Below are 25,212 nucleotides of genomic sequence, written 5' to 3'. Positions count from 1 at the left end.
ATCATGATGTGTTGAAAATAAATGTCTCTTTAAATATTCAATACGTTTGGCAGAAAATTTATTTCTTTTTTAGCACTGAATTATCACATTACATTTTTTTAAATAAATTATTGGACGATTTGATTTCTTGTTTATAGTTTGCAATATGATTGCGTGACCCTGCAACGCTTTGGCCCCCCTGGCGCGAACGGAATGAAAATCACACATATAACGAAATATTTTTTGTCCACGTAACACAGTTCATTGCCTACACCACTACAAGCGTGGCGATTGTTTTCTTCCAACATTAAAGATTCTACAATCGCTATCGAGTGCTCTAAGCTGACTCAGTCCATCACAACTGTGCGGTGCTGTAAGGTGCGTCCGTTCAAACGATGCAGTTCAATTACGATGAACTTTCCTCACCGGAGTGGTTAAATGATGATTATTTCCTGCACGTTTTGTGTGAGCTAGAATGTGATTCGAACGTACGTCTCATCGGTGCGTGTGTGCTCCGGCCGGGTACCAAAGCTGGCGATCATTTTGCAAGCGTTATGTACCGAACGACATTACAATACTATTGCACCGCGAACGTGAAGAAAACGATCAATCTCATCATGAAGATTAAGCCGGATACAGATGGGTTCAAGAAAGATCTGCTTGATGGTGACGATTTTTTTGGCAAGGAATTCCGGATGTACACGGAAGTGCTGCCTCAAATGGCTGCACTAATGCGAAGCATTGGTGAGGAGTATCAATATCCCAAGTACAGCATCGTACAAACGCGATCATTTGAGCTTTTTGAATAGAAAAAATAAAACTAGTTTTTACACAGATTGGTGTTCGCATCTCACGAGCCTCATACGATAATTATTCTGGAGGATGTGAGCTCACAGGGATGGACAATGGAAGGGTTGATAAAAAGTTTTTCCGAATTGGAGCCAACCATTGATGCAATTGCCAAGTTCCATGCAGCCTCTGTCGTACTACAAGAGAAGGTAAAGAATTTGTTATCGTGGATACGATCCACACACTGTTCTCATCTATGGAATCAATGTATTTGCAGGATCCTACCTTTGCGTCCCAGTATCAGTGCACCATTGCGAAAATATTATGCTCGATGCGAGGTATGACGGACGGCTGCTTTCGTTCATTTATCTCCTTTCTTAGTGAGACGGTGGAGCTTCAAGAGTTTGTCGCCCCGGTAGAACATTTTCACGCCAAGATCGATGACATTTTGCAAGCGGCATATGCACCTAGTGAAACGTTTGCCAATGTGTTGATACACGGTGATTTTCATTTTAAAAATTTGCTTCACCTACAGTCCGGTGGCAAAATCGTCGATACAATTTTTGTGGACTATCAGATGTGCAGCTGGTGCTCGCCGGTGGTCGATTTGTACTACCTTACCTACATGATACCGGAGCAATCGGTAAAAAACGCTCATCGTGATGAGATCATTTATCGTTACTATGAAAAGTTTGCCAGTCTGCTTCGACGGTTGAACTATCGTGGTCGTGTTCCGTCATTATCTGAGTTGCAGGTTGAGCTGCTAAGGAAAACAGAATTGGGTAAATGGGAAAAATGGCAAGATGTGACGTGACTTTGCTCACAAAATTGTTTAATTTTTTTAAATATCCTTTTCAGAACTCTACCATTATATTGTGTTTTCTGCCTTCCGGCATACCGATTTGTCGAAGGTGGACTCCGAAGCATTCTTTCTAGGACGCACAGACAATCCGGCATTGAAAATGGAAGAGTTTAAAGAAACGATGAAGACCGAATTAAGGAGATTTCTATACCATGGTATAATAGAAAATTAGAGAATAAATCAAGAAGTTTGTATTAGTGATGTGCTGTATGGAGCGCACCCACGACTCCGATCTGACTCCGACTATTGTTAGTTCGATTCCGACTCCGGCAAAATGGAACCACTAGATCCGCCTGGAGTCGGAGTCGTTCGGAGTCGTCCGGAGTCGACGACTCCGAACGACTCCAAACGACTCCGAACGATTCCGACTCCGGGCGACTCCGGGCGACTCCGGACGACTCCGAACGACTCCGAACGACTTCAAACGACTCCGAACGATTCCGACTCCGGGCGACTCCGGACGACTCCGACGACTCCGAACGACTCCGACGACTCCGAACGACTCCGAACGACTCCGGACGACTCCGACTCCGAACGACTCCGGACGACTCCGAACGACTCCGAACGACTCCGGACGACTCCGAACGACTCCAAACGACTCCGAACGACTCCGACTCCGGGCGACTCCGGGCGACTCCGGACGACTCCGAACGACTCCGGACGACTCCGACTCCGGGATTCCGAACGACTCCGGATATTGCAGCGCGGACCTACCTTCCGGAGTCGATTCCGAATTTAACGGAGTCGGATCGGAGTCGACTCCAGATTTTTGACAACTTTACCCATCACTAGTTTGTATCGATTCGAATTTGCTAGCTGGATTTAACGATTTACGGAAAAAGTACTACAATATGTAATAATCAACTTTTTTAAACTTCGTCAAACTACAACAAACTACAAAGAAACATGAAGTTGATAGCATTTAGTCACTTTTAATTATAAAATGTCTTTACAACATTGGGGCCCTTTCCGTTTGAAGTTCGCAGGCTGAAATTTCAGCCTGTCAGCTGTTTTCATCAGTTTTCAAGCAGCTATCTATGTGAGTATAATATACAGGTGGGCTTATCTCTTTAATGCTCCTTGGGATAAATGTAAACAACATCGTGTTTTCGAGCAGATACTCGAATCTAATACTTCGCTTGTGCCCTGATAAATGTTCTGTTATTTCTTTCTCTCACTCTCTTTCTCCTATTTTATTTAACTATACTCTCTCTAACTCGTCTCTCTCTCGTGTTATGTCCATCCGTGACCTTGGTATTATACTCGACAGTCGTCTTAACTTTAAACTGCAGCTTGATGAGGTTCTACTAAAAGCTAATCGAACCCTTGGGTTTATTTTACGTTTTACCGCTATTTGTAGAGCTCAAAGCTTCCTAAGAAACCATTATTGTGCTCTGGTAAGGACTCTTCTTGAATATGCTAGTGTCATCTGGAATCCTCCTACTATTGATGGCTGTTCGAGAATTGAATGCATTCAGCGCCTCTTTACCAGGATTGCTTTTCGTCGTTTGTTCGGTGCTGCCTCACTACCTCCCTATGAAACGCGATTGCAGTTATTCAATCTTCATTCTTTAAGCTTCCGCCGCCAAGTGTCTCAGGTATGTTTTATTGGTGGCTTATTACTTTCTGATACTGATGCTCCTGATTTATTCTCGTCCATCTCGTTCTATGTTCCCTCTCGTTCTCTTCGTCCTCGTGATCCTCTGTCAATTGAAACACGTCATACTCTTTATACTTTCCATGATCCTCTTCTATCCTATTTCAGGTTGTTTAACCACTTTTACCATCTCTTTGATTTCGACTTCTCTCTTAACTCTTTCCGTAACCGTATTTTTTCTTCTAATTCTCTTTAATTATTCTTCTAAGTTTTCATTAAGTTTATGATAGTCTCTACGCTCTACATATGTTTTTTTCTTTAATTATTTTGCTAGGTCAAGAGTTAGTTAGGCTTAGTTTTTCATGAATTATTTTGTTTATTTGTTAAGGTTTAATTAGTTTTAAGTCTGTTTTATTCAGCCTTGATGGCGGATATTGAATTAATAAATGAAATAAATGAAACAAATGAAATAAATAAATGACATAATTCTAGCTTTGTAGCTAGAATAATCTAGACTGAAAATTGCAGGCTAGATTTTTTTGTGGTTTTGTATGGAGTGTTTACACAATTTCAGCCTCCAACTGTCAAACTCCATACAAAAAACTAACTAGAATCGTGAAGGCCCCCATTATTAGACTTGTGACATGTTCCACCTGGCTGTTAAATCATAGATAGGCTGACCAAACACAGTTGAGGCAAAAATGGAACCATAAGATTGTACACACGAAGCTGACTTCGGAGTAACTAGAGGTAAATAAAAGGCTTTAGTTTCAACAATGATTTTATTTCTATAATTGTTTCCATTTTATACCTAATTTACACAAATTTGTTTTTTTATTGGTTAATATTTTGTCAACCCTGCAAAACCCGTTTTGGTCGTTCATTCGAGCAGATGGCTGTGGTGATTTACATAAATTAAATAAATTTTTACCTTCAGCAACATAGGACGTTCAACGATTTCAATAATTAGTGATTAAAACGGAAAAATATTTGGAGTTTACGCATATTAGGGTAAATGTACCTATAGTGGTGCTAGTACCAATAGTGGTGGTATTGCACTAAAATGTGGTTCATATGGCAAATTAAAAGTAATTAAGTTATTTACGTTAGTGTGAAATGTTCTTTAGCCTTTTACAAAGGGTTTTAAAGTTAAATGGGGCCATTCCGTTACTGAGTGACCGAAAAATCAATTATTTTGTGAAATATGTCAACATTTTTCCAAAATCCTTAGGATTTCATAACGATACTCGTATTTTTGTTAACGTTCTAAATGACCACATAACAACGCAATCATTAGTTTTTTAACATAATTGTTTTCAAATGATATTATTTTATTCAAATTTATTGGCTTTTGACCATATTTATGAATTTTTGAGTGTTTTTTTACCATAGTGCCATTATAGGTACACAAAACCGGCATGTTCCTATAGTGGTTATAGTTATAAAATCAATAAAAACAGGTCGTTTTAGATTTTTTCGAGAATATTTTTGACATTTCGTACTGTTTTCACTAAAATAAGCAACAAAAATGAGTTTTCTGTTAGTAATTTACCTAGGCCAAAATTATTTAATTTACCTAGGCCAATTTACAAAGGCCAAAATTCGCTTATTCTACTGAGTGAAAAATCGACTTCCAATCAAGCAAACTCTTCTGGGTATGGGTTGAGGACAGGTGTGATGCAGTACTTTAGTCAAGAGTTTCATCGATCATATTTATACATTTTTTACGATCAAATTACGAAAGATATCATTATTATCGCAGTAAACCTTGCTATTCACACGAAAACAGCTTCAAATCTAAGTTATATTGACATTATACACTGTTTTTAAGGCATCTTTGTTTACCACCACTATAGGAACACAATACGACGACTATAGGAACCATACCACCATTATAGGTACAACGAAGCAGTCACAAAAATATGTATTTTTTCGTAAATTTGATGTGTTTCCTGATGAAAATGATTGTGATTGCGAAGATAAAACATATTTCAATTGCTTTGTGTTAAAATATTCAGAAATTGTCCTTCCTGACACTTTAAATCCATTAAAACATATCGGTACCTCTTCAAATTGCACCACTATTGGTACATTTACCCTACTATAAGTTTGGAAATAGGATAGAGACCCTGGATTTCCAAGCTAAACACATCCTTCCGACTGCATCGATTTCCCAACCATTGGATCAGAAGCAGCTAGCTGGAATGACTGGTTAGTAAGCAAAGTGTCAAAGAATCTGTCAAAAAGTCCACTGTTTGATTCTTTTCCTCTACGACCCTGCGATTCTTGCTGACAGACAATCCTTCGCGTGCCCTACCGGAGAAGCTCGCAACGTATCAACATTTTTACTTTGACGTTCAATGTTTATTCTCTACGTTAAACACGTATATAGAAACGTTGATCTACAATCTACTCGTAGTAAAAATTCAAATTTTCAGAACGCATGGTTAGCCTTACTCAGAATGTGCAGCGAATGTTTACCATTACAACAAAATCAATAAATCTGCAGTTTTCCAAATCTATTCTAACGATCAAGACTTTAGCGACCGAAGATTTTTGTGACCAAGCATTTTGAGGACAGGATTTTTACGACGTAGGATTTTTTTTACCGTCGTCGATCCAACCAATAATACGACCAAAAACGTTGTGACCAAGAATTTGGCGACCGCGAAGTTTGCAACCAAGAACTTGTTGGCCAAAATATTTGTAATCAGGACTTAAACGGCCATACATTTTGTGACCATAATTTTTGCAAATAGGAGTTTGGTGATAAATTTAGTGATTGCGACCAAGAATTTTACTACCAAAGATTTTGCGATTGTACGAAATGATGAACCTAAATCGAGTTCTGCTTCTACCTCTACATTATATAAACTTTGATATTTTCTTTCATCTAATAATCATAGTACACAAGCGAGTTATTTTTTTCTTAAACACGCGCAACGACTGAAACTGAAACTAATTATTTATTTCAATCCTGAATCTCTTTAACAATAATTTATAAAATCAATATCCATTAGAATACCACTTTTGAACTTTTGATTTAATAAACAGGACAGTCACGTTAAATACGGAATGTCTAGTCATTCTCTGTAATGGGATGGGATCCGAAGCCCCTTTGAGGGATAATACAGGCTCTCCCATCCAACTCCTATTCCGACACGTCCTCGTCGTGCAGAGTGGTAACATGTGTCATCACATATCCAAGCTTGGGTACACGGGCTTGACCCAACCCCTTGGGCGGATGGTGGCATATGGCGAACCAGGAGGGGGGTGGGTATCCCGGGAAACCGGTTGCCTGAACGTCGGGGGGGCAACCCGACGCTAAACAAAACGGTCACGTGGGCGCGGGGCCAGTCACCCAGTCCCATGGAACAATCGACTACGGAAAGCAACAGGAAGTTACGAAACGGATTCAACGATATCGACCCTACGCAATGCCCCCGGACTACTCTAAAAATGGGCTCATGGAACGTACGCACTCTAAGCGAAGCCGGAGCCTTGAAAAAACTTGATGACGCCCTAGCCACACTGAGCATGGACTAGCTAGGGAACGGTGTGCAGAACAGGCGTGGTAAGCATTGCTACGACATTTACTACAGCTGCCACGACCGCCACCGCGTGCTCGGAACGGGTTTCGCCGTACGTCCCCGGTTGAAACCCGCAATCATGGATTTCAAGGCTATAAACGATAGGCTATGCACCCTGCGCATGCGAGGCAAATTCTTCAATATAAGCCTCATAAACGTTCACGCCCCTACCGAAGATAAAGAGGAAGAGGAGAAGGACCTTTTTTACGGCCGCCTCGCTAGAATCGTAGATGCGTGCCCCAGGCATGACCTCAAAATCATCCTGGGGGACTTCAACGCAAAAGTCGGTAGGGAGCCAATGTACCGCCAATACACTGGCTGTCACAGTCTGCATGAGCACAGTAACGATAATGGTAGTAGATTGGTCCAGTTCGCCGCAGCGAACAATCTGGTTGTAGGAAGTACCAAATTTGCGCGGAGGGACATCCACAAAATGACGTGGGCGCACCCGGATGGCGAATCCTTCAACCAGATCGACCACGTGTTAATAAGCCGCCGACGACAGTCGAGCCTGTTAAACGTCAGAACTTATCGAGGAGCCAATATCGATTCCGATCACTACTTGGTTGGCTTAGTGATACGTTGTAGAATCGCCCGCCCCCGCACCAATGGGGGCGGAGAAAACACGCAGCCTCGGCTCAACACGGACTCTCTAAGGGACATTACTGTCCAACAGGAATTCAAAGCCGCTTTAGACGAGTCTCTAATACCAGAAAACAGTTATGAAACTACGAGCGAGAGGTGGAACGCTCTAAAAACAAAAATAATAAACTGTGCAAGAAATATACTCCCACCACGTCGTGGCAACACCAAATCTGGCTGGTTCGACGATGAATGCAGACAAGTGACCGAACGTAAGAATACTGCATACCGAGCAATGCAGCTACGGCATAGAACGCGGGCATGCGCAGAGGAATATTCACGGCTCAGACGCGAAGAGAAAAGAGTTCACCGCTCCAAGAAGCATGCTTTGGAAGAGCAAAACATGCGGGAACTCGAGCAAACCAGAGAGGCGTACGGACCGACACGAAAGTTTTACCAAGCGATAGCAGGTCACCGAAACAACGTTGTACCTAAGGTAACCTGCTGTCGCAACAAGGATGGAGATCTGGTCAGTAACCAGCCAGAGTTCCTCTCGCGGTGGGCTCAGTACTTTGATGAACTACTCAATGACCAGTTTAGCGAACAGCTAGAAGCGCCACTAGCAGATGGTGACATGCTACTGCCACCTAGCATAGAAGAAACACGAAAGGCTATCCGTCGGCTGAAAAATAACAAGGCACCCGGAACCGACGGAATTGCAGCCGAACTGGTCAAGAATGGAGGTGCACGACTAGAAAACGAGATTCATCAAATTGTTACTGAGGTGTGGGATAGCGAATCGATGCCTTGTGATTGGAATCTCGGCATCATCTACCCCATATACAAGAAGGGAGATAGGTTGGACTGCAACAACTACAGGGGTATTAGGGTGTTGAATACCGCCTATAAAATATTCTCCCTGATCCTTCAGGATCGCCTTGTCCCGCACGTCGAAGAGATAGTCGGAAACTATCAAAGAGGATTCCGAAACGGAAAATCAACCACTGATCAGATCTTCACCATGCGGCAGATCTTGGAGAAGATGGCTGAATACAGACACGACACATACCATCTCTTCATTGACTTCAAAGCCGCATATGATAGCATAGCCAGGGTAAAACTTTATGACGCTATGAGCTCTTTTGGAATCCCGGCCAAACTGATAAGGCTAGTTAGAATGACTATGACCAACGTCACATGCCAGGTGAGGGTGGATGGAAAACTCTCAGGACTTTTTGCTACCACCAAGGGTCTGCGCCAGGGGGACGGGCTTGCTTGTCTCTTATTCAACCTGGCGCTAGAGAGGGCCATCTGTGACTCGAGGGTGGAGACTACGGGAACCATCTTCTATAAGTCAACCCAGATCCTGGCATACGCTGATGATATAGACATCATTGGTCTGCGGCTCTCCTATGTAGCAGAAGCCTACCAAGGGATCGAGCAGGCGGCAGAGAGCCTCGGATTGCAGATAAACGAGGCAAAGACCAAACTGATGGTGGCAACATCAGCGGGCCCACCAACAAATAATCAGAATCTACGTAGGCGTGACGTGCAGATAGGTGAACGCACTTTTGAAGTCGTCCCACAATTCACCTATCTTGGGTCAAAGGTCAGCAACGACAACAGCATGGAAGCTGAGTTGCGCGCAAGGATGCTGGCTGCCAACCGGTCATTCTACAGCCTGAAAAATCAGTTCACCTCAAAGAACCTGTCGCGACGGACGAAGCTGGGACTATATAGTACCTATATAGTACCAGTACTCACATACGCCTCTGAGACATGGACACTGTCCAAATCTGACGAAACCCTCTTAGCCGCGTTCGAGAGGAAGATGCTCAGAAGGATACTTGGCCCCGTATGTGTAGAAGGACAATGGAGGAGCCGCTATAATGACGAGCTATACGAGATGTACGGCGACCTCACTGTCGTACAGCGTATAAAGCTCGCCAGGCTCCGGTGGGCTGGCCATGTTATACGTATGGAAACGGACGACCCAGCCCGTAAAGTCTTTTTTAGGCCGTCCACAAGGACAGAGGAGGCGTGGTAGGCCCAAATTGAGGTGGCAAGATGGCGTGGAGGCGTCCGCCATTAAGGCCGGGATAACGGACTGGCAGACGAAGGCGCGAGACCGTGAGCGGTTTCGGACACTCCTGAGGCAGGCCAAGACCGCAAAGCGGTTGTAGTGCCGGATAAGTAAGTAGTCATTCTAATCTCTCTCTCGCTCTCTCTCTCTTGTTGGCCTGCTCACGATAAAGCACGTCGATGTGACATGGCCTGATCAACAATCATTCTCCAGGATGCTCGGTCCCTGGCTGCAGCCTCCCATCGATGCAGACATCCGATCTCCGTCAGGTCTAGCTTCACCTGGTCCATCCATCGAGTTCGCTGTGCTCCCCTGCGCCTTATGCCGAACTGGGGATCGGTGTCGAATACCTTCTTGGTGGAGCATGAGTCCGGCATGCTCATGACATGTCCCAGCCATCGTATCCTACCATATTAGTTATTCTAATGATAGAACACGATTAATTAAGCACTTGTGTTGTGTTGCATTGGGTGCATAATATGGTATTACAGTGGATCTACAATCTGCTTCCAATATACACTCTTTAAGCATTCCCGCGACATCAGCATAAATCAAATATCCGCGTTAGTCGAATATCACATATTTCAGCAGAAAAGCATTCAATAAAGGGGAGTATTTTATTAAATTAAATACTCTTATAAACATACTTGGCCATTTATTTAAAACAAGTGTTGCAAAAAAAATATGACACTTGCGTTTTTTAATTAGTTTAAAAATATTAGATTTTTTTTTTTACCCGTTATATCCGAATCCGCATAAGTCGAGAACTGTGTAACCCGAGAACAGACTGTATTTCTATTTATAATACTTAAGCTACTACAGTCTATCACAAAATGAAACATGCTATCCCAGACCAAAACTAACTGAAAAGGGTGCTGTTAGAACATTATTCATTCGTTCTACAACGATATTTATTAGATGGAACAAATTTCAAGCAAAACACGAGGTGCTGCTAGTTTGGTATCGTCGATCATATTTTGCTAACCGATAAGCCTTGCTCGCAAAAGAGTGTTTGCACTGGGTATTGAATCCATCAATATCCGTAAAAAGTTTAACAAAGTTAAGTGGTTTTCGCTAACGATATATCTACATTCATCAAGTACTTGCGTGATACATCTTTACTTGTAGTTTATTCTGGCTAGCCATCATGTCGTGCCATAGAGACCATCCTGAAGCTCCGACCTGGTTAAACGACGAGTTCTTCCGTGATGTAATGCGCGAATCAAATAACGATTTGTCGATCGAGCTGACCAGGCCCTCCATATTACGTCCTGGTACAAGCAAAAAAGATCACTATGGTAGTGTCATGTTCCGGACCACCGTCACGTATCAATCAAATCGCTTAGCTGAGGAAAAGTTTGTTGATCTTATCATGAAAACAAAGCCTGAAGCAGACGGATTGATGAAAGATCTGCTAGACGACGATGGATTGTTTGTGGTAGAAATCGAGATGTACAGCAAGGTTCTACCAGAAGTGACACGTTTGTTGAAGGAAATAGGAGAGGAGTATAAGTATCCCCGGTAGACAAAATTGTCTTCAGAATTATGCAAGAATGACTAACGTACGGAATCACATTGTAGATACATCTATGGTACGCTAAAGCCACACACTATCCTTATTTTGGAGGATATTAGTGGTCAAGGATGGGTCGAGGGTGATCTTATTAACACGCTGGACGACATGAAGCCGGTAGTGAAAAATATAGCCATGCTGCATGCAGCGTCCGTGATCCTGGAAAGCTCTGTAGGTTCTAACGTAATATTGCTTGCTACAAATTACTACAACTTTTCTTTTCGGACAGGATACTACAGTTGTGAACAAATTTCGTCATACGATGGCTCATAAGTTTTTGGGCTTAGAAGGATTAGTTAGAAAAGGGTTTGGAGATTTGATGCAGCTTACAGAGTTGTATTCGGAATTTGCGCAATTTGCTAAGCCTCTAGTAAAGTTTCAGCAAAACCTGCGAGATTTTTTTGACAGCATTTTTAAGCCAACGAAATCGATACAAAGCGTATTAATACATGGCGATTGCCATACAAAGAATCTGCTCCATCAGCTTGACGCTCACGGACGACATACTGAAACCATGTTAGTTGATTATCAGATCTGCTGCTGGACCTCTCCGGCCATTGATTTGTACTATATGCTGGATCTAATACCAACGCAAAAAATTAAGGACAATTATCGCTCTGAGTTGGTCTATTTGTATCATCAACAGTACAGCAATCTATTGAAACGCCTGGGATTTAAAAGAAACATACCATCCCTACAAGACTTGAACATAGAACTAATACGATGTGCTGGTCTTGGTGAGTACTATTTGCATGCTACGTTTAGTTGGAATAGTAAAATCATGATCCCTTATTTTCAGAACTGTTCCACTATGCGGCTTTTATGTCTTACCGGTTCATGGATCAATGTGCGATCGATGTTGAGGCATTGCTAAAGGGTGAACTAGAACATCCTGTGACAAAAAATGAAGAGTACAAGAAGATTATGCATACCGAGCTAACACGATTGCTTCACCAAGGAACTTTAACAAACGACTAGTACTACTTTGTGTTGTTTTGCATAGATATATCGATTTATTGGATTCTGTTTTTGATTTATTTTTCATTTTAGAAATTGCTCTGTAGTGTTAGCAAACGAAATACTGGAATTACAATATTACACGCATGTGCTTTTTTATAACTGCTGCTTTTATGGATGAAACTTAACGAAATAAATTGGTTGTGTAAAAATAGTATGGTAGTTTTTTCTTTATCTCTCTTTCTATTTCTCTGATATTATCTCTCTCTCTCTCTCTCTCTCTCGCATTCCTCCTCCCTTTCTCGCTCAATTCATTAGAATTTTAATAATTTATTAGATTTATTGGATTCAGAATCATTATGTGTGGTACTGGTAAAAACAATACGAAACGTACAAACCCTCGTCATACTTCAATAAAATATATGTTGTGCATTGGTTGCTGTATGCAAATATACTTTGAGTTTTAATTGGATTCGTATTGATCAATCATATAAAAAGTATACCGTAGTAGTGTAGTACGTTTGAAGATGGTTACAGTCGCCATGTAATGTGATGATCGTACAACTGTGCATCGAGGTAGAATAACACTTTGTTTGAAGCGGTCTTTTCGACTCTAGATCGTCCAGTAGATCATAGAAATCCTGAAGGGATTCATACTCAATAGATGTTTTGTTTTTCTTTACATTTGGTTTTGGAATGTGTTTTTGTCCCAATTAAAGCCTATTGATATGAGGTGCAATTTATTCATTGTATCGGAGTAAGGTCTCTGCCATTTTGTGCCTATGCTGCGCTTTTAGTTTTTTTACGAATGTTCTGGAAAGTTTCAACTGTTTTGGCCAATGGTTTGAAATAGTTTGAAATGGGCAATCGTTTGAAAAAAAAACAGCGAATAGTGTTTGATAGAATCGAATGACAAGACGTATTTCTCGAGTGGATTAGCAAACATACCTACTGCTATGTTGTATAAGTTTTCGCACACTACAACAAAAGAACAGATAAACACTGTAGAAGGCACAATTCTATTTAAAGATAAGATGTTCATTACTGGAAGATAGTCTCGTTGACGCTGTTACCACGATCGTATCGCAATACCGTGTAGAGCTGTGCACACTTAGTTAATATTTGAAGTGGGCTACCAGCATGGCGTACAATCAAGACGAGCTTGTGGCTCCGGGTTGGTTGAACGACGAGTTCTTCCGTGATGTGATGCGCGAATCAAATAACGATCCAACGATCGAGTTAATAAAGTCATGTGTTTTACGTCCGGGCACCAATAAAGGGGATCATTACGCTAGTGTCATGTTCCGCACGACCGTCACCTATCGATCCCAGCGTTCAAGTGAAGAGAAGTCGGTCAACATCATCATGAAAACGAAGCCAGAAGCTGACGGATTGAAGAAGGAGCTTTTGGATGACGATAGATTGTTTGCGATAGAAATGGAAATGTACAGCAAGGTTCTTCCGGAGATGACAAGAATGTTAAAAGAGATAGGAGAAGAGTACAAATATCCTCGGTATGTGTTAAAGTTTGTTAAGAGTGTAGTGTACATATGATATGAGCATATAATATAATTATAGATACATTTACGGTGCGTTGAAGCCCCGCACGATCCTGATTTTGGAAGATATTAGTGACCAGGGATGGGTGATGGGCGATTTCATCAGCACGTTGGACGATATGAAGCCAATAGTAAAGGATATTGCTATGTTTCACGCTGCGTCCGTGATGTTGGAAAGCGCTGTAAGTAATAATAATGTTTGAATGAGTCTAAACATGTTTTATTGTTTTATATGTCTAAACATCTCTTAATATGTGTAGGATTCTACATTTGTGGCCAGGCATAATTACTCAATCGCAGAGAAATTTATGGGCTTCAAAGGCATGATCACGAAGGGCTTTGGGGATCTGATGCACCTCACACAGACGTGTTCAGAGTTTGCACATTTTGCAAGGCCGTTAGGTCGTTTCCAGGAAAACTTGCATAAATTCTTCACTTCATTATATATCCCTTCGAAAACAATCCAAAACGTGTTGATACATGGAGATTTTCATGGTAAAAATATGCTCCATCAAGTCGATGCTGAAGGACGACACACCGATACGATACTGCTTGATTATCAGATCTGTTGCTGGACCAGTCCGGCGGTTGATTTGTACTATCTACTGGATATGATACCGACTCAAGAGGTGAAGGACAAACATCGGTCTGAGTTGATATATATGTATTATCAAAACTACAGTGATTTACTGAAGCGGCTAGGATATATGGGTAAAATACCGTCCTTGCTGGATTTGCAGATAGAGCTTCTACGATATGCTGGACTAGGTATGTTGCTGCACCGTTTTTTATTCATCGTTAGTATTTTTTTCTGAAAGAAACGTTTTGTTTGTATGAATGTTGTCTGCGTGGGGTTTTGTAATTTTTTTCAGAGATATTCCACTACGCAATGTTCAGTTCGTTTCGGTACATGGATCAAACAGCGATCGATATAGAGGCATACTTGAAGGGAGAGCTTGAAAATCCTGCTTTCAACAATCCAGAGTTCAAGAAGCTTATTCATAACGAGCTAACGCGCTTCCTACATCAAGGAACATTATCGTGAATGGATGATAATCAAGGTAAACCTCTTCAGATGCAACAATTAGTGTTGGGTCGTGAATAAAAAAGCTACTTCATATGTGATTTGATTTGAAGTACTAGTGTGCGAAGAGTGCTGCTAATTACTTTCATAATTTACAGTAAAGACCACCATTGTCACAATAGGGCCGTTCAAATGAATCTTACCCTTTGGGCTATATACTTAGGGCTATTAATGTATATTCGTAATCTTGTGTTCGTATATTGTGCGATAGAATAGAATATGACAAAATATACACTTTTATAATCTGAAGATTAGTATTGAACTCAAAATAGAGCAGGGAAAATTATCTGCTGTACAAAAAATCAATGGTAGAAATCAAGTCCAGAAATCATAATAAAATGTCTTATTGCATTAAGCTTCTGTAGGCATGTAGGGTCTTGAGACACTTGAAGACTGTCGTTCCATGACTCGGGCCTCCTTCATTGCCTCACTTATGCTGGGTATCACTGATGTTTCGGCTTTGCTCTCCTCTATCCCTCTTTATGTTCCCTCCAGCTCCTTCATATGCGTCGCCCTTTAAATATTCCTACTCATCTTTCTGCTATTGGTCGTAGGGACGCGCTACTACGTTCAATGAGTGTCTTTAATGATTCTTCCCACCACTTCTTTCACTGTTTTGTACTTATCCGCTCTTTAAATTTTACAATGTTCTATAAGTTCTAATGGCTCATTACTTTTGTTAAGATAATAAAATTAGATCTAGGTTCGTAGACTAGTACATAAGAATATGTTATACAAAGCCATACTGGCAAACATTGAAATACAACGAAATATGACACATGAAACATGGTACTATTGTTAAACAACACGTTGAATTTTTTTGGATAAAAGCTTTTTATGAGGGAAAAGATTTATACAACAAATTAGTTAATTAGTGGTAGCGATTGAAACTAACGTTTTTCGACTAAACGGCCAACGCAGGCGCATCCTGCCCTTTTATTTCCTAGCTTATCGTTTCTCTGATTCTTCCCTCTCGCTCTTGTACCTCGTGCACCAGATAGGTTGTTGGGCACTCACAAATTTTCAACAATTATATTTCTACAGCACTCAACCGTGAAGATAATTGATTCAACACGACTTGAAACAATGGTGAATGGTATTTTGAAAATTGTTTATGCTTTACGCTGACTCACGAACGATGTATAGCAGTAGAGTAAGGTTCGAGTGATTTGTTGCATTCACTCACCAACACGAGCGCAGCAGTGTAGATAAAATCGTGTGATGGTTGCTTTTCTATTTAAAGATGTGAAGTTTGTTACAGCAAGACAGTTTGGTTGACGCTGTTAAAGTAAACATATATCAACATCACGTTAACTTTTGTAAACTTGCGAATATTTAAAGTGTGTTACCAGTATGATGTACAATCAAGATGAGCTTGAGGCTCCGGGTTGGTTGAACGACGAGTTCTTGCGTGATGTGATGTGCGAATCAAATAACGATCCAACGATCGAGTTAATAAAGCCATGTGTTTTACGTCCCGGTACCAATAAAGGGGACCATTACGCTAGTGTCATGTTTCGCACGACCGTCACCTATCGATCCCAGCGTTCAAGTGAAGATGAGTCGGTCAACATCATCATGAAAACCAAGTCAGAAGCAGACGGGTTGAAGAAGGAGCTTTTGGATGACGATAGATTGTTTGCGATCGAAATTGAAATGTACAGCAAGGTTCTTCCGAAGATGACAAGAATGTTAAAAAAGATAGGAGAAGAGTACAAATATCCTCGGTATGTGTTATCGTTAATCTCAGCGGTTTTCAACCGGTGGGGAATTCCCATCCAAGGGGGAATCTTCTTTTTTTTTGGGGAGGATTTTTCAAATCCCAAATTCGCTAAATACCATGGGTTGCCTCCATCTCTCCCCCCGATCATGGACTTGTGAGTGGGGAATGAAATTTTACATGCACCCTACATGGGGCGAAAAACTGCAAAAAGGTTAAACGTTCACCACTGGTTCATGCAGAGTATAGTGAACATATGACATAAGTATATGATATCATTTTAGATACATCTACGGTGCTTTGAAGCCCCACACCATCCTGATTTTGGAAGATATTAGTGACCAGGGATGGGTGATGGGTGATTTAATCAACAATTTGGACGATATGAAGCCAATAGTAAAGGATATTGCTATGTTTCACGCTGCGTCCGTGATGTTGGAAAGCGCTGTAAGTAATAATAATGTTGTAGTGTGCCGACCTTTATTTATCTATCCTCTCATCACGTGTAGGACTCAACATTTGCTGAAAGACACGCATATTCGATGAGTGATAAGTTTATAGGCTTCGAGGGCATGATCACGAAGGGCTTTGGGGATCTCATGCATCTCACAAAGAGGTATCCGGAGTTTGCACACTTTGCAAAGCCATTGCAAAAGTTCCAGGATAATTTACGGGAGCTCTACGTATCATCATACATCCAGTCAAAAACAATCCAAAACGTGTTGATACATGGAGATTTTCATGGTAAAAATATGCTCCATCAAGTCGATGCTGAAGGACGACACACCGATACGATACTGCTTGATTATCAGATCTGTTGCTGGACCACACCGGCGGTTGATTTGTACTATCTACTGGATATGATACCGACTCAAGAGGTGAAGGACAAACATCGATCTGAGTCGATATATATGTATTATCAACAGTACAGTGATTTACTGAAGCGGCTAGGATATCTTGGGAAAATACCGTCCTTGCTGGATTTGCAGATAGAGCTGCTCCGACATTCTGGACTAGGTATGCTTCTATAGCGTTTTCATGAAGAAACGTTTGTCTTCCTTACGTTTTGTCCATCTCTATCTTTAATTTAAAAAAATGTCATTAATTTCAGAGTTGTTTCACTACGCCATTTTTAGTCCGATTCACTACATGGATCAAAATGATATTGATGTAGAGGCATGGGTGAAAGGAAATTTCGATAATCCCGTCCTCAATAATCCAGAGTTCAAGAAGCTAATGTACACCGAGCTAACGCGCTTCCTACATCAAGGAACATTACAATTCAGCTAATTCGCAACAGATTTAATGGCTTGTTGGACTGTTGCTTTATGAATGTGTTCAGGCATAGGCACGGAAGCCTTGTCAACTGGATTTTGTTTAACAAAACACGAAGGTCGTTCGTTAAGTTTGAAAAATATCTTAACATGAATTTGCTTTAAACACTTTATTGAAAATAAATGAGGCCCCGATATTTTTTTTTTTTATTATCATTCTTATAATTATTGTATTTATTATTATTATCATTAGAGTGGAGCGCCGTTTATCCGGGCTCATCGGACTAGAGCTCGCCCGGATACTGGAATACCACGGAAATTGAGTCAAAGCATATTATCATTATTTTTATTATTAGTATTATTATTATTGTTATTATTATTATTATTGTTATTGTTATTGTTTTTATTATTATTATTATTATTATTGTGGCTGGGGCTGTCCCGTGGTACAGTCGTGAAATCGAATGATTCAATAACATACCCGTCATGGGTTCAAGCCCAGAATGGACCGTCCCCCCGTAGCAAGGATTGACTATCCGGCTACGTGGTAATGAATTAAGTTTCTAAAGCCTGTATAGGCCGGCATGTCCGCGTAGGACGTTACGCCAAATAGAAGAAGAATTATTGTGGTTATTATGATGATGATTATTATAATTTTGATGATGATGATTATTATTATTATTATTATTATTATTATTATTATTATTATTATTATTATTATTATTAATATTATTATTATTTTATTATTATTATTATTATTATTATTATTATTATTATTACTATTATTACTATTGTTATTATTATTTTATTTCATCATAATAATAATTATTATGATCATTATTATTATTTTTTCTGTTATTGTTATAATTCTTCTATCTTCTATTTGGCGTAACGTCCTACGCGGACATGCCGACCGATGCAGATCCACGGAAGGTCCATTCTAGGTTTGAACCCATGACGGGCATGTTATTGAGTCTTTCAAGTTGATGACTGTATTATTGGATCGCCGATACGGACATATAATAACAATAATACAAATAGTAATAATAATAACTACATCCCCGTGGGTGGAAAAGAGAAAAAAATGAAGAAAAAAAAATGTGATTAGTCGCACAGAACTCACATGTATTCTGGGAAACGAAATGATAAAGTTATAATAATGGGTGAAGTTGATTGCAAAATGTTGTCTTGATATTAGAAATATTTGACTTTTGAAATAGCTGGCGTATGAGCAGAAATCCATACCCAGAAAATTTTAGTGTTGACATACAACATAATCAGCCACTTTCCCAAACTCGATCGAACAGGAACTATAGTTGCAGTTGCCTAGATACAACCGATGCTTTTTTTCATGAGTATCTTGCTCAGTTTCGCGTACGATATGGCAAAATTTTCAAAAAAAGAATCTTGAAGATCTCTTCATCATTCATGAACCATGAAGATCTTGATCTTGAAGATCTCCTCATTCCAGATTTAATATGCGTTTAAAAAAATCAGTTCTTCGTAATGCCCAAGCCTCAAATAAAAAATAATAAAAAATAATTTTAACGGAGAATAAAATATGGTTCTTCAAAACGTTTTAAAAGTTTTACAAATTTTAAGACTGTTTAGCATCACCAAAAGACATATTAAGGTCAGGCTACATTGATCGTACTCGCAAGTGTAATTTCGATTTTCACTAGCGCATCAGGCGGCGGCTGACCGAAGCATTTTGCCAAACAATTTGGAGCAGCTCCAGAAAATATATTATTTTTCCATGTTTTTTACTTTAATTGGACTGGAAAATGTTTGTAATTGATAGATAAACATATTGTGCAAGTATTTCAGCCATTTTCGCATCAAACAACTATGACAAAACTACTTAATTTTGAGATCCGGCACGACCATTCTCTCGAGGATCAAAAAAAGCTTCCACCAGCCGCCGCCAGATGCGCTAGTGAAAATCAAAATTACACTACGGAGTACGATCAATGTAGCCCGGCCTTTAAAATTTTGTTGCTTAGCACACTCATAATCAACAATACTTTGTTTATATTTAAGTATTCTGTGAAAGACTTAGTCAATGTTTCCTGGGTATGGTCGACTGCTATTAGATATTTTGTACATTTGCTTCTTTTTAAATGCTGCCTCTAACATTAATTAAAGTGTATATTCTAGCTAATCATTTGGTCACTCACGCGTCGTGATTAACAGCCGAGGGTGAGCTTAGTAGTGCCACTACTTCTAAGAACTGTTGAAGTGCTGGCCGCATACATGATTGTTGTGCGGTAGAATACGCTCGATGGGCAAATTTGCGCACCTAATTAGATTCTGCACAGCAAACTATATTTTGAGGACAGGATAGGAATTGGATATGGGAAAATATTTATCTTATGTTTTCGAAGAAAATGTTGGTCAATAGAATATGTCTTCTGTGACCAGCGCTTGAAGGTGAAAACTAAAATAGTCAGTAACCAAATGAGAAATTGAGTGCATTAGATTCATACAAATATTCTTCCTACCAGTACATCTAATCCAAAATTGTAATCATATCGAGATCCTACACTAGGTAATCTTGACTAGGACACTACATGATGATAGGGCGAGGTCACTCTTCTTGGTTCGCGAATGCAGCGGGCATAATGCTGCTCGAATCGCAGGGATCTTCGCAGCTGGTTGGAACACGACGGAGTCGAGCAACACATTTAATAAATGTAACAATAGTGAAAATAATGATAAAAATAGTTTATGACAATAATAATACTCTTTTGCATAATATTTCTCTAACATTCTAATGATTCATTTCTACAGATGAATACGTAATTTATAGAAGACAATTTATCCAACATAACATTAAGGTATGATGTTTGTAGTATCTATGGATAGATAATGATCTCGGTAGCGATGATGATATTCCAATCGCCGTTTGTTCATAATTGTTTCTGCTTTACGCTGACGCTTGAACGATGTTTAGCAGTGGGGAGAGTTCGAGTGGTTTTGCAAACTTATCTGCTGATTTGTGGAATACGCTCACCAACACTAGAACAGCAGTGTAGATAAAAGCGTGTGATGGTTGCTTTCCTATTTAAAGATGGGAAGTTTGTTACAGCAAGACAGTTTGGTTGACGCTGTTAAAGCAAACGTATATCAACATCACGTTAACTTTTGTAAACTTGCGAATATTTAAAGTGTATTACCAGTATAATGTACAATCAAGACGAGCTTGAGGCTCCGGGTTGGTTGAACGACGAGTTCTTCCGTGATGTGATGCGCGAATCAAATAACGATCCAACGATCGAGTTAATAAAGTCATGTGTTTTACGTCCGGGCACCAATAAAGGGGACCATTACGCTAGTGTCATGTTTCGCACGACCGTCACCTATCGATCCCAGCGTTCAAATGAAGAGATGTCGGTCAACATCATCATGAAAACGAAGCCAGAAGCTGACGGATTGAAGAAAGAGCTTTTGGATGACGATGGATTGTTTGCGATTGAAATTGAAATGTACAGCAAGGTTCTTCCGGAGATGACAAGAATGTTAAAAGAGATAGGAGAAGAGTACAAATATCCTCGGTATGTGTTAAAGTTTGTTAAGAGTGTAGTGAACATATGACATAAGCATATAATATAATTATAGATACATTTACGGTGCGTTGAAGCCCCGCACGATCCTGATTTTGGAAGATATTAGTGACCAGGGATGGGTGATGGGCGATTTCATCAGCACGTTGGACGATATGAAGCCAATAGTAAAGGATATTGCTATGTTTCACGCTGCGTCCGTGATGTTGGAAAGCGCTGTAAGTAGCAATATTGTTCTAGTGTGCTGATCATTATTTATCTATCCTCTCATCACATGTAGGACTCAACATTTGCTGAAAGACACACTTATTCAATGGGGGACAAGTTTATAGGGTTTGAAGGTATGATCACCAAGGGCTTTGGGGATCTGATGCACCTCACAAAGAGGTATCCGGAGTTTGCACACTTTGCAAAGCCATTGCAAAAGTTCCAGGATAATATACGTGATCTTTACGTATCATTTTACAACCATTCGAAGACGTATCAAAACGTGTTGATACATGGAGATTTTCATAGTAAAAATATGCTGCACAAAATCGATGCTGAAGGACGACACACCGATACGATACTGCTTGATTATCAGATCTGTTGCTGGACCACACCGGCGGTTGATTTGTACTATCTACTGGATATGATACCGACTCAAGAGGTGAAGGACAAACATCGGTCTGAGTTGATATATATGTATTATCAACAGTACAGTGATTTACTGAAGCGGCTAGGATATCTTGGGAAAATACCGTCCTTGCTGGATTTGCAGATAGAGCTTCTACGGTATGCTTCGCTAGGTAAGTTACCGTACCATTTTAATTAAGATGAGGTTGTTTCTAGTTGTTTGACACAGTTCACAGGATAGTAAAACATTGTCATTAATTTCAGAGCTAATCCACTACGCAATCTTTAGTTCGTTCCGCTACATGGATCAAACAGCGATCGATATTGAGGCTTTGCTTAAGGGAGAGCTAGATAATCCCGTCCTCAACAATCCAGAGTTCAAGAAGCTAATGCATACCGAGCTAACGCGCTTCCTACATCAAGGCACACTATCAAGCGTTTAGTATTTCTGTGTGCGAATGGACTGTATCTTTTACGTCAGACCATGTGATTAAAATCGTTTGATAAAGCAGTTGCTAGCAGAGCAAGAATCGACTGTGCAAGTAATCGTTCGAAGCGTGCCAGAACAACCCACGATATCAGCCAGCATAGATTCGCAAAGTCATTTGTACGCGACTGTCGTGCGGTGCTGGTACAGAACGCGTGGCAGTTTTGGCTGAGATAGTGTATGGTGGCAAAGATGATAATGGGTATCTGCAATAAAATGATTGATAAAGAGAGAAGTACATTTTGGGTCGTCATTTCAAGATCAATACAAAAAAAATGTTTTATTTCTTTTGGCTTCAAACGAAATTTTTAACCATTATGTTAGAATTACTTGTCGATCAGCTTTGCCATAGATTGCTAATAAAATTAAAGACGGAGCTTCTCTGACTTGCCGATATTACAAATGGACGATCTAACAATAGCAGTGAAAGATCAATTGATCTACGTAACCTTTGAATGTCGTGATCTTGTGGGATAGCTAAATAGTTAAAGAGGTAGAAACATTAGACAAAACATGGTAGCACAACAGCTAAATTCTACACTAAAAATATATATAATCATTGATGGAGCTGGATATGATTGTCCATTCATATAGTGATGAGTTATAGCATTGTTTTGCAGCTGCCTGTAAACCGAAATCAACCCCTGCAGGAAAAAATCCCCTTAATACGCCTGCATAACATACTTCCATTGATTTACGTGTATGTGTCACGACATGCCCTTCGTGGCACAGTGTAGGGTGTATTCTATTCGATACCAAACAGTTGATACCGTTTGGCCAGCGCATCAAACTGAACAAAGCGTTGCTGCACAACATATGATTCAATGTCGAGGTTCGACACAACCTTTTATCTCACCCCCTTTGGACCGATGGTCGCTGGTGTAAGTGCGCTCGTACGTACGACATGGGTGTATGTGTGAGGAGCAGCAGCCGACACGCCGGGCTTAGATTGGATGCGTTTATTTTGCGGGACCAGTTGTAAAGCAACATCGCGATTGATTGTGTGGGCCAGTCACAATTTCGGGCCGTTCGACCGGTTATCGCGTTGCCGCACCTGTACGAGTGAGATTATCGCCGGAGGGTTTACCGCAATCATGACGGATCCGGCGCCGGGACTGGAATGGATTGATCGGGAATATTTTACGCGCGTACTGGAAACATACCTTCATGCAGACGTTACGGTGCAGCGGTACGAACTGGCTGCCGGATGCCCGGACGGGCAGAATTTCATGAGTGCCATTGTGCGTGCTACCGTAGACTACACGCTAGCAAGTGCGGAACCGCAGGGCCGCACGGAGAAGGTGTCGTTAATTGTGAAAACGAAGTTAGCAAACCCGGAGCTTGCTGAAGGCGCGGATCAGCTCAACGTGTTCGGTATAGAGAAAACCGTATACGGACCGGTGCTGAAAGCGGTACGCGAGCTCCTGACCAGCTACGGTGATTGTACACAGTTTGCTCCGCGCTTTATCTACGAAGATGAGCACGCACTAGTTCTGGAGGATTTGGCTGTCAAGGGCTACCGGCAACCGGACCGACGGGCACGGCTAGATGAGCCCCACCTGCGGCTGGCGGTGAAGAAGTTGGCCAAATTTCACGCAGCTACAGCTGTGCTTTGGCGCAAGGTAGCGTAACAGGTTATGCGATCACCCGTCAAGTCTACGCGATCCTATGGTGGGAAAGCAACAGATGTTAATTGATCATAGTACCTAATTACAGAATCGTGACCTATTCAGCGTGCTTGCTAGTAGCAGCTTCGCCAGCGAGGGTAATCCCGTCCATCTGTTCTACGCCAACGCGATTCAGCATTGCATCGATCAGACGGAGAAGGTGCCCGAGCTGCGACGGTACACTGATGACCTTCGTTCATTTCTGGAGCACGCCATTGAAAGGGAGGCGAAAAGCTACGAACGCGACGAAACGTGCTTCACCGTGCTGAACCATGGCGATATGTGGTTGAACAATCTGCTATGGAAGTACGACACGGAAGGGACGGTTAGCGATGTGATCATGGTACACTAGCGGCATGCACTGATTCAGTTAATCTAGATGTGCAAATTCAAAAACTGCTTTTGCCTTACACTCTGCTCTAGGTGGATTACCAGGAGAGCTTCGCCGGCTCGCCCGCATTCGATCTAAACCACCTGCTGTACTCATCCGCCAATAGTGAGATCCAGCGGGCCGGGTTTGAGGAGCTGGTGCAGCTGTACACCGACGAGCTGCGAGATGCACTGCACCAATTTAAATACGACGGTCCGCTGCCGGATCTGGCACGCGTCCAGTCGGAAATGGCAACCAAACGCGACCATGGTAAGCAGTTGATTTGCATACAAAATGCGGCGCACAACAAAGCTAATCTCGGGCTCGGTTTAATTTTCTAGCGCTGATCGTAACGACGTGCATTGTGCCACCACTGATACTGGAAAACAGCGAGCTGGCCACGCCGGAGAACATGCTCGGCGATCACGAGGAGGCGATTCGCGCCCGGGAAGAGATATTCAGCAACCCAAAGTTTATTGAAATTCTTTCCATTCTGCTACCGCGTCTCATGGCGACCGGGCCCAATAAGGGTTGACACGGTTCTGTCTATGATTAAACACCCACAAGATGTGTTCCACTTGGAATCCAAGGGTATTGGCCAGTATTTCTAGACGTAGACGTTTCTTTGTGTTTAGACCATTGATTTCCGGCTGATGCATCGTGCCGTAATACACAATAAAATAAATTATGTCACGTATTTGGTTTGCATAGAGCTGCAGGCTTGGACGAAACATTGGACAGTTTTGACAAACCGTTGGAAGCAGTGTGCGTTATCAGCTTGGTGTTGTTATTATCAGTAATTCCTTCTTTCCCTTTTGCATCAGTGTATTTTAATGTGTGTTGGAGTTATGCTTTGTCATG

At 41.1% G+C, this 25,212-nt stretch overlaps 5 protein-coding genes across 8 annotated transcripts; all 5 read left to right on the top strand.

The window, feature by feature from the left end:
- The first annotated feature begins 310 nt into the window (after window positions 1-310).
- Window positions 311-1,901, top strand: LOC121589136. Its single transcript, XM_041907806.1, has 4 exons — window positions 311-745; window positions 815-977; window positions 1,046-1,550; window positions 1,627-1,901. The coding sequence occupies exons 1-4, from the start codon at window positions 375-377 to the stop codon at window positions 1,800-1,802; spliced, it is 1,215 nt and encodes a 404-aa protein (XP_041763740.1). The 5' UTR covers window positions 311-374; the 3' UTR covers window positions 1,803-1,901.
- Window positions 1,902-9,652: 7,751 nt separating this feature from the next.
- Window positions 9,653-12,226, top strand: LOC121589133. 2 transcript variants are annotated; one of them, XM_041907800.1, is made up of 5 exons: window positions 9,653-11,003; window positions 11,064-11,226; window positions 11,285-11,792; window positions 11,855-12,032; window positions 12,106-12,226. In XM_041907800.1, coding segments are annotated over exons 1-5 (1,224 nt in total). In that variant the 5' UTR covers window positions 9,653-10,629; the 3' UTR covers window positions 12,107-12,226. The 2 variants fall into 2 exon arrangements, with proteins under 2 accessions (XP_041763734.1, XP_041763735.1); XM_041907801.1 differs by having other exon boundaries at window positions 9,653-10,988; window positions 11,855-12,226.
- A 739-nt stretch (window positions 12,227-12,965) lies between these two features.
- Window positions 12,966-17,859, top strand: LOC121589132. Of its 3 annotated transcripts, XR_006004263.1 has the most exons (5): window positions 12,981-13,526; window positions 13,591-13,753; window positions 13,832-14,339; window positions 14,444-16,042; window positions 16,660-16,736. XR_006004263.1 is itself a non-coding variant. In XM_041907798.1 (4 exons), the coding sequence occupies exons 1-4, from the start codon at window positions 13,153-13,155 to the stop codon at window positions 17,663-17,665; spliced, it is 1,224 nt and encodes a 407-aa protein (XP_041763732.1). In that variant the 5' UTR covers window positions 12,966-13,152; the 3' UTR covers window positions 17,666-17,859. The 3 variants fall into 3 exon arrangements, 2 of the variants coding, with proteins under 2 accessions (XP_041763732.1, XP_041763733.1); XM_041907798.1 differs by lacking the exons at window positions 13,832-14,339; window positions 14,444-16,042; window positions 16,660-16,736 and adding exons at window positions 16,885-17,392; window positions 17,487-17,859 and having other exon boundaries at window positions 12,966-13,526; XM_041907799.1 differs by lacking the exons at window positions 12,981-13,526; window positions 13,591-13,753; window positions 13,832-14,339 and adding exons at window positions 16,885-17,392; window positions 17,487-17,859 and having other exon boundaries at window positions 14,615-16,382; window positions 16,660-16,822.
- A 1,762-nt stretch (window positions 17,860-19,621) lies between these two features.
- LOC121589134 lies at window positions 19,622-22,549 on the top strand. The gene is made up of 4 exons (XM_041907802.1): window positions 19,622-21,203; window positions 21,268-21,430; window positions 21,493-22,000; window positions 22,092-22,549. Exons 1-4 carry the CDS (start codon window positions 20,833-20,835, stop codon window positions 22,268-22,270), a joined length of 1,221 nt encoding a protein of 406 aa, XP_041763736.1. The 5' UTR covers window positions 19,622-20,832; the 3' UTR covers window positions 22,271-22,549.
- A 720-nt stretch (window positions 22,550-23,269) lies between these two features.
- Window positions 23,270-25,158, top strand: LOC121589128. The gene is made up of 4 exons (XM_041907793.1): window positions 23,270-23,936; window positions 24,031-24,324; window positions 24,405-24,621; window positions 24,693-25,158. Exons 1-4 carry the CDS (start codon window positions 23,409-23,411, stop codon window positions 24,884-24,886), a joined length of 1,233 nt encoding a protein of 410 aa, XP_041763727.1. The 5' UTR covers window positions 23,270-23,408; the 3' UTR covers window positions 24,887-25,158.
- The last annotated feature ends 54 nt before the right edge of the window (window positions 25,159-25,212 follow it).

Source organism: Anopheles merus, chromosome 2R (assembly GCF_017562075.2).
Source record: "Anopheles merus strain MAF chromosome 2R, AmerM5.1, whole genome shotgun sequence".
Taxonomy (NCBI): Eukaryota; Metazoa; Arthropoda; class Insecta; order Diptera; family Culicidae; genus Anopheles; species Anopheles merus.
The sequence above is the reverse complement of the archived record's forward strand: the minus strand, read 5'-3'. Positions and strand labels throughout refer to the sequence as shown.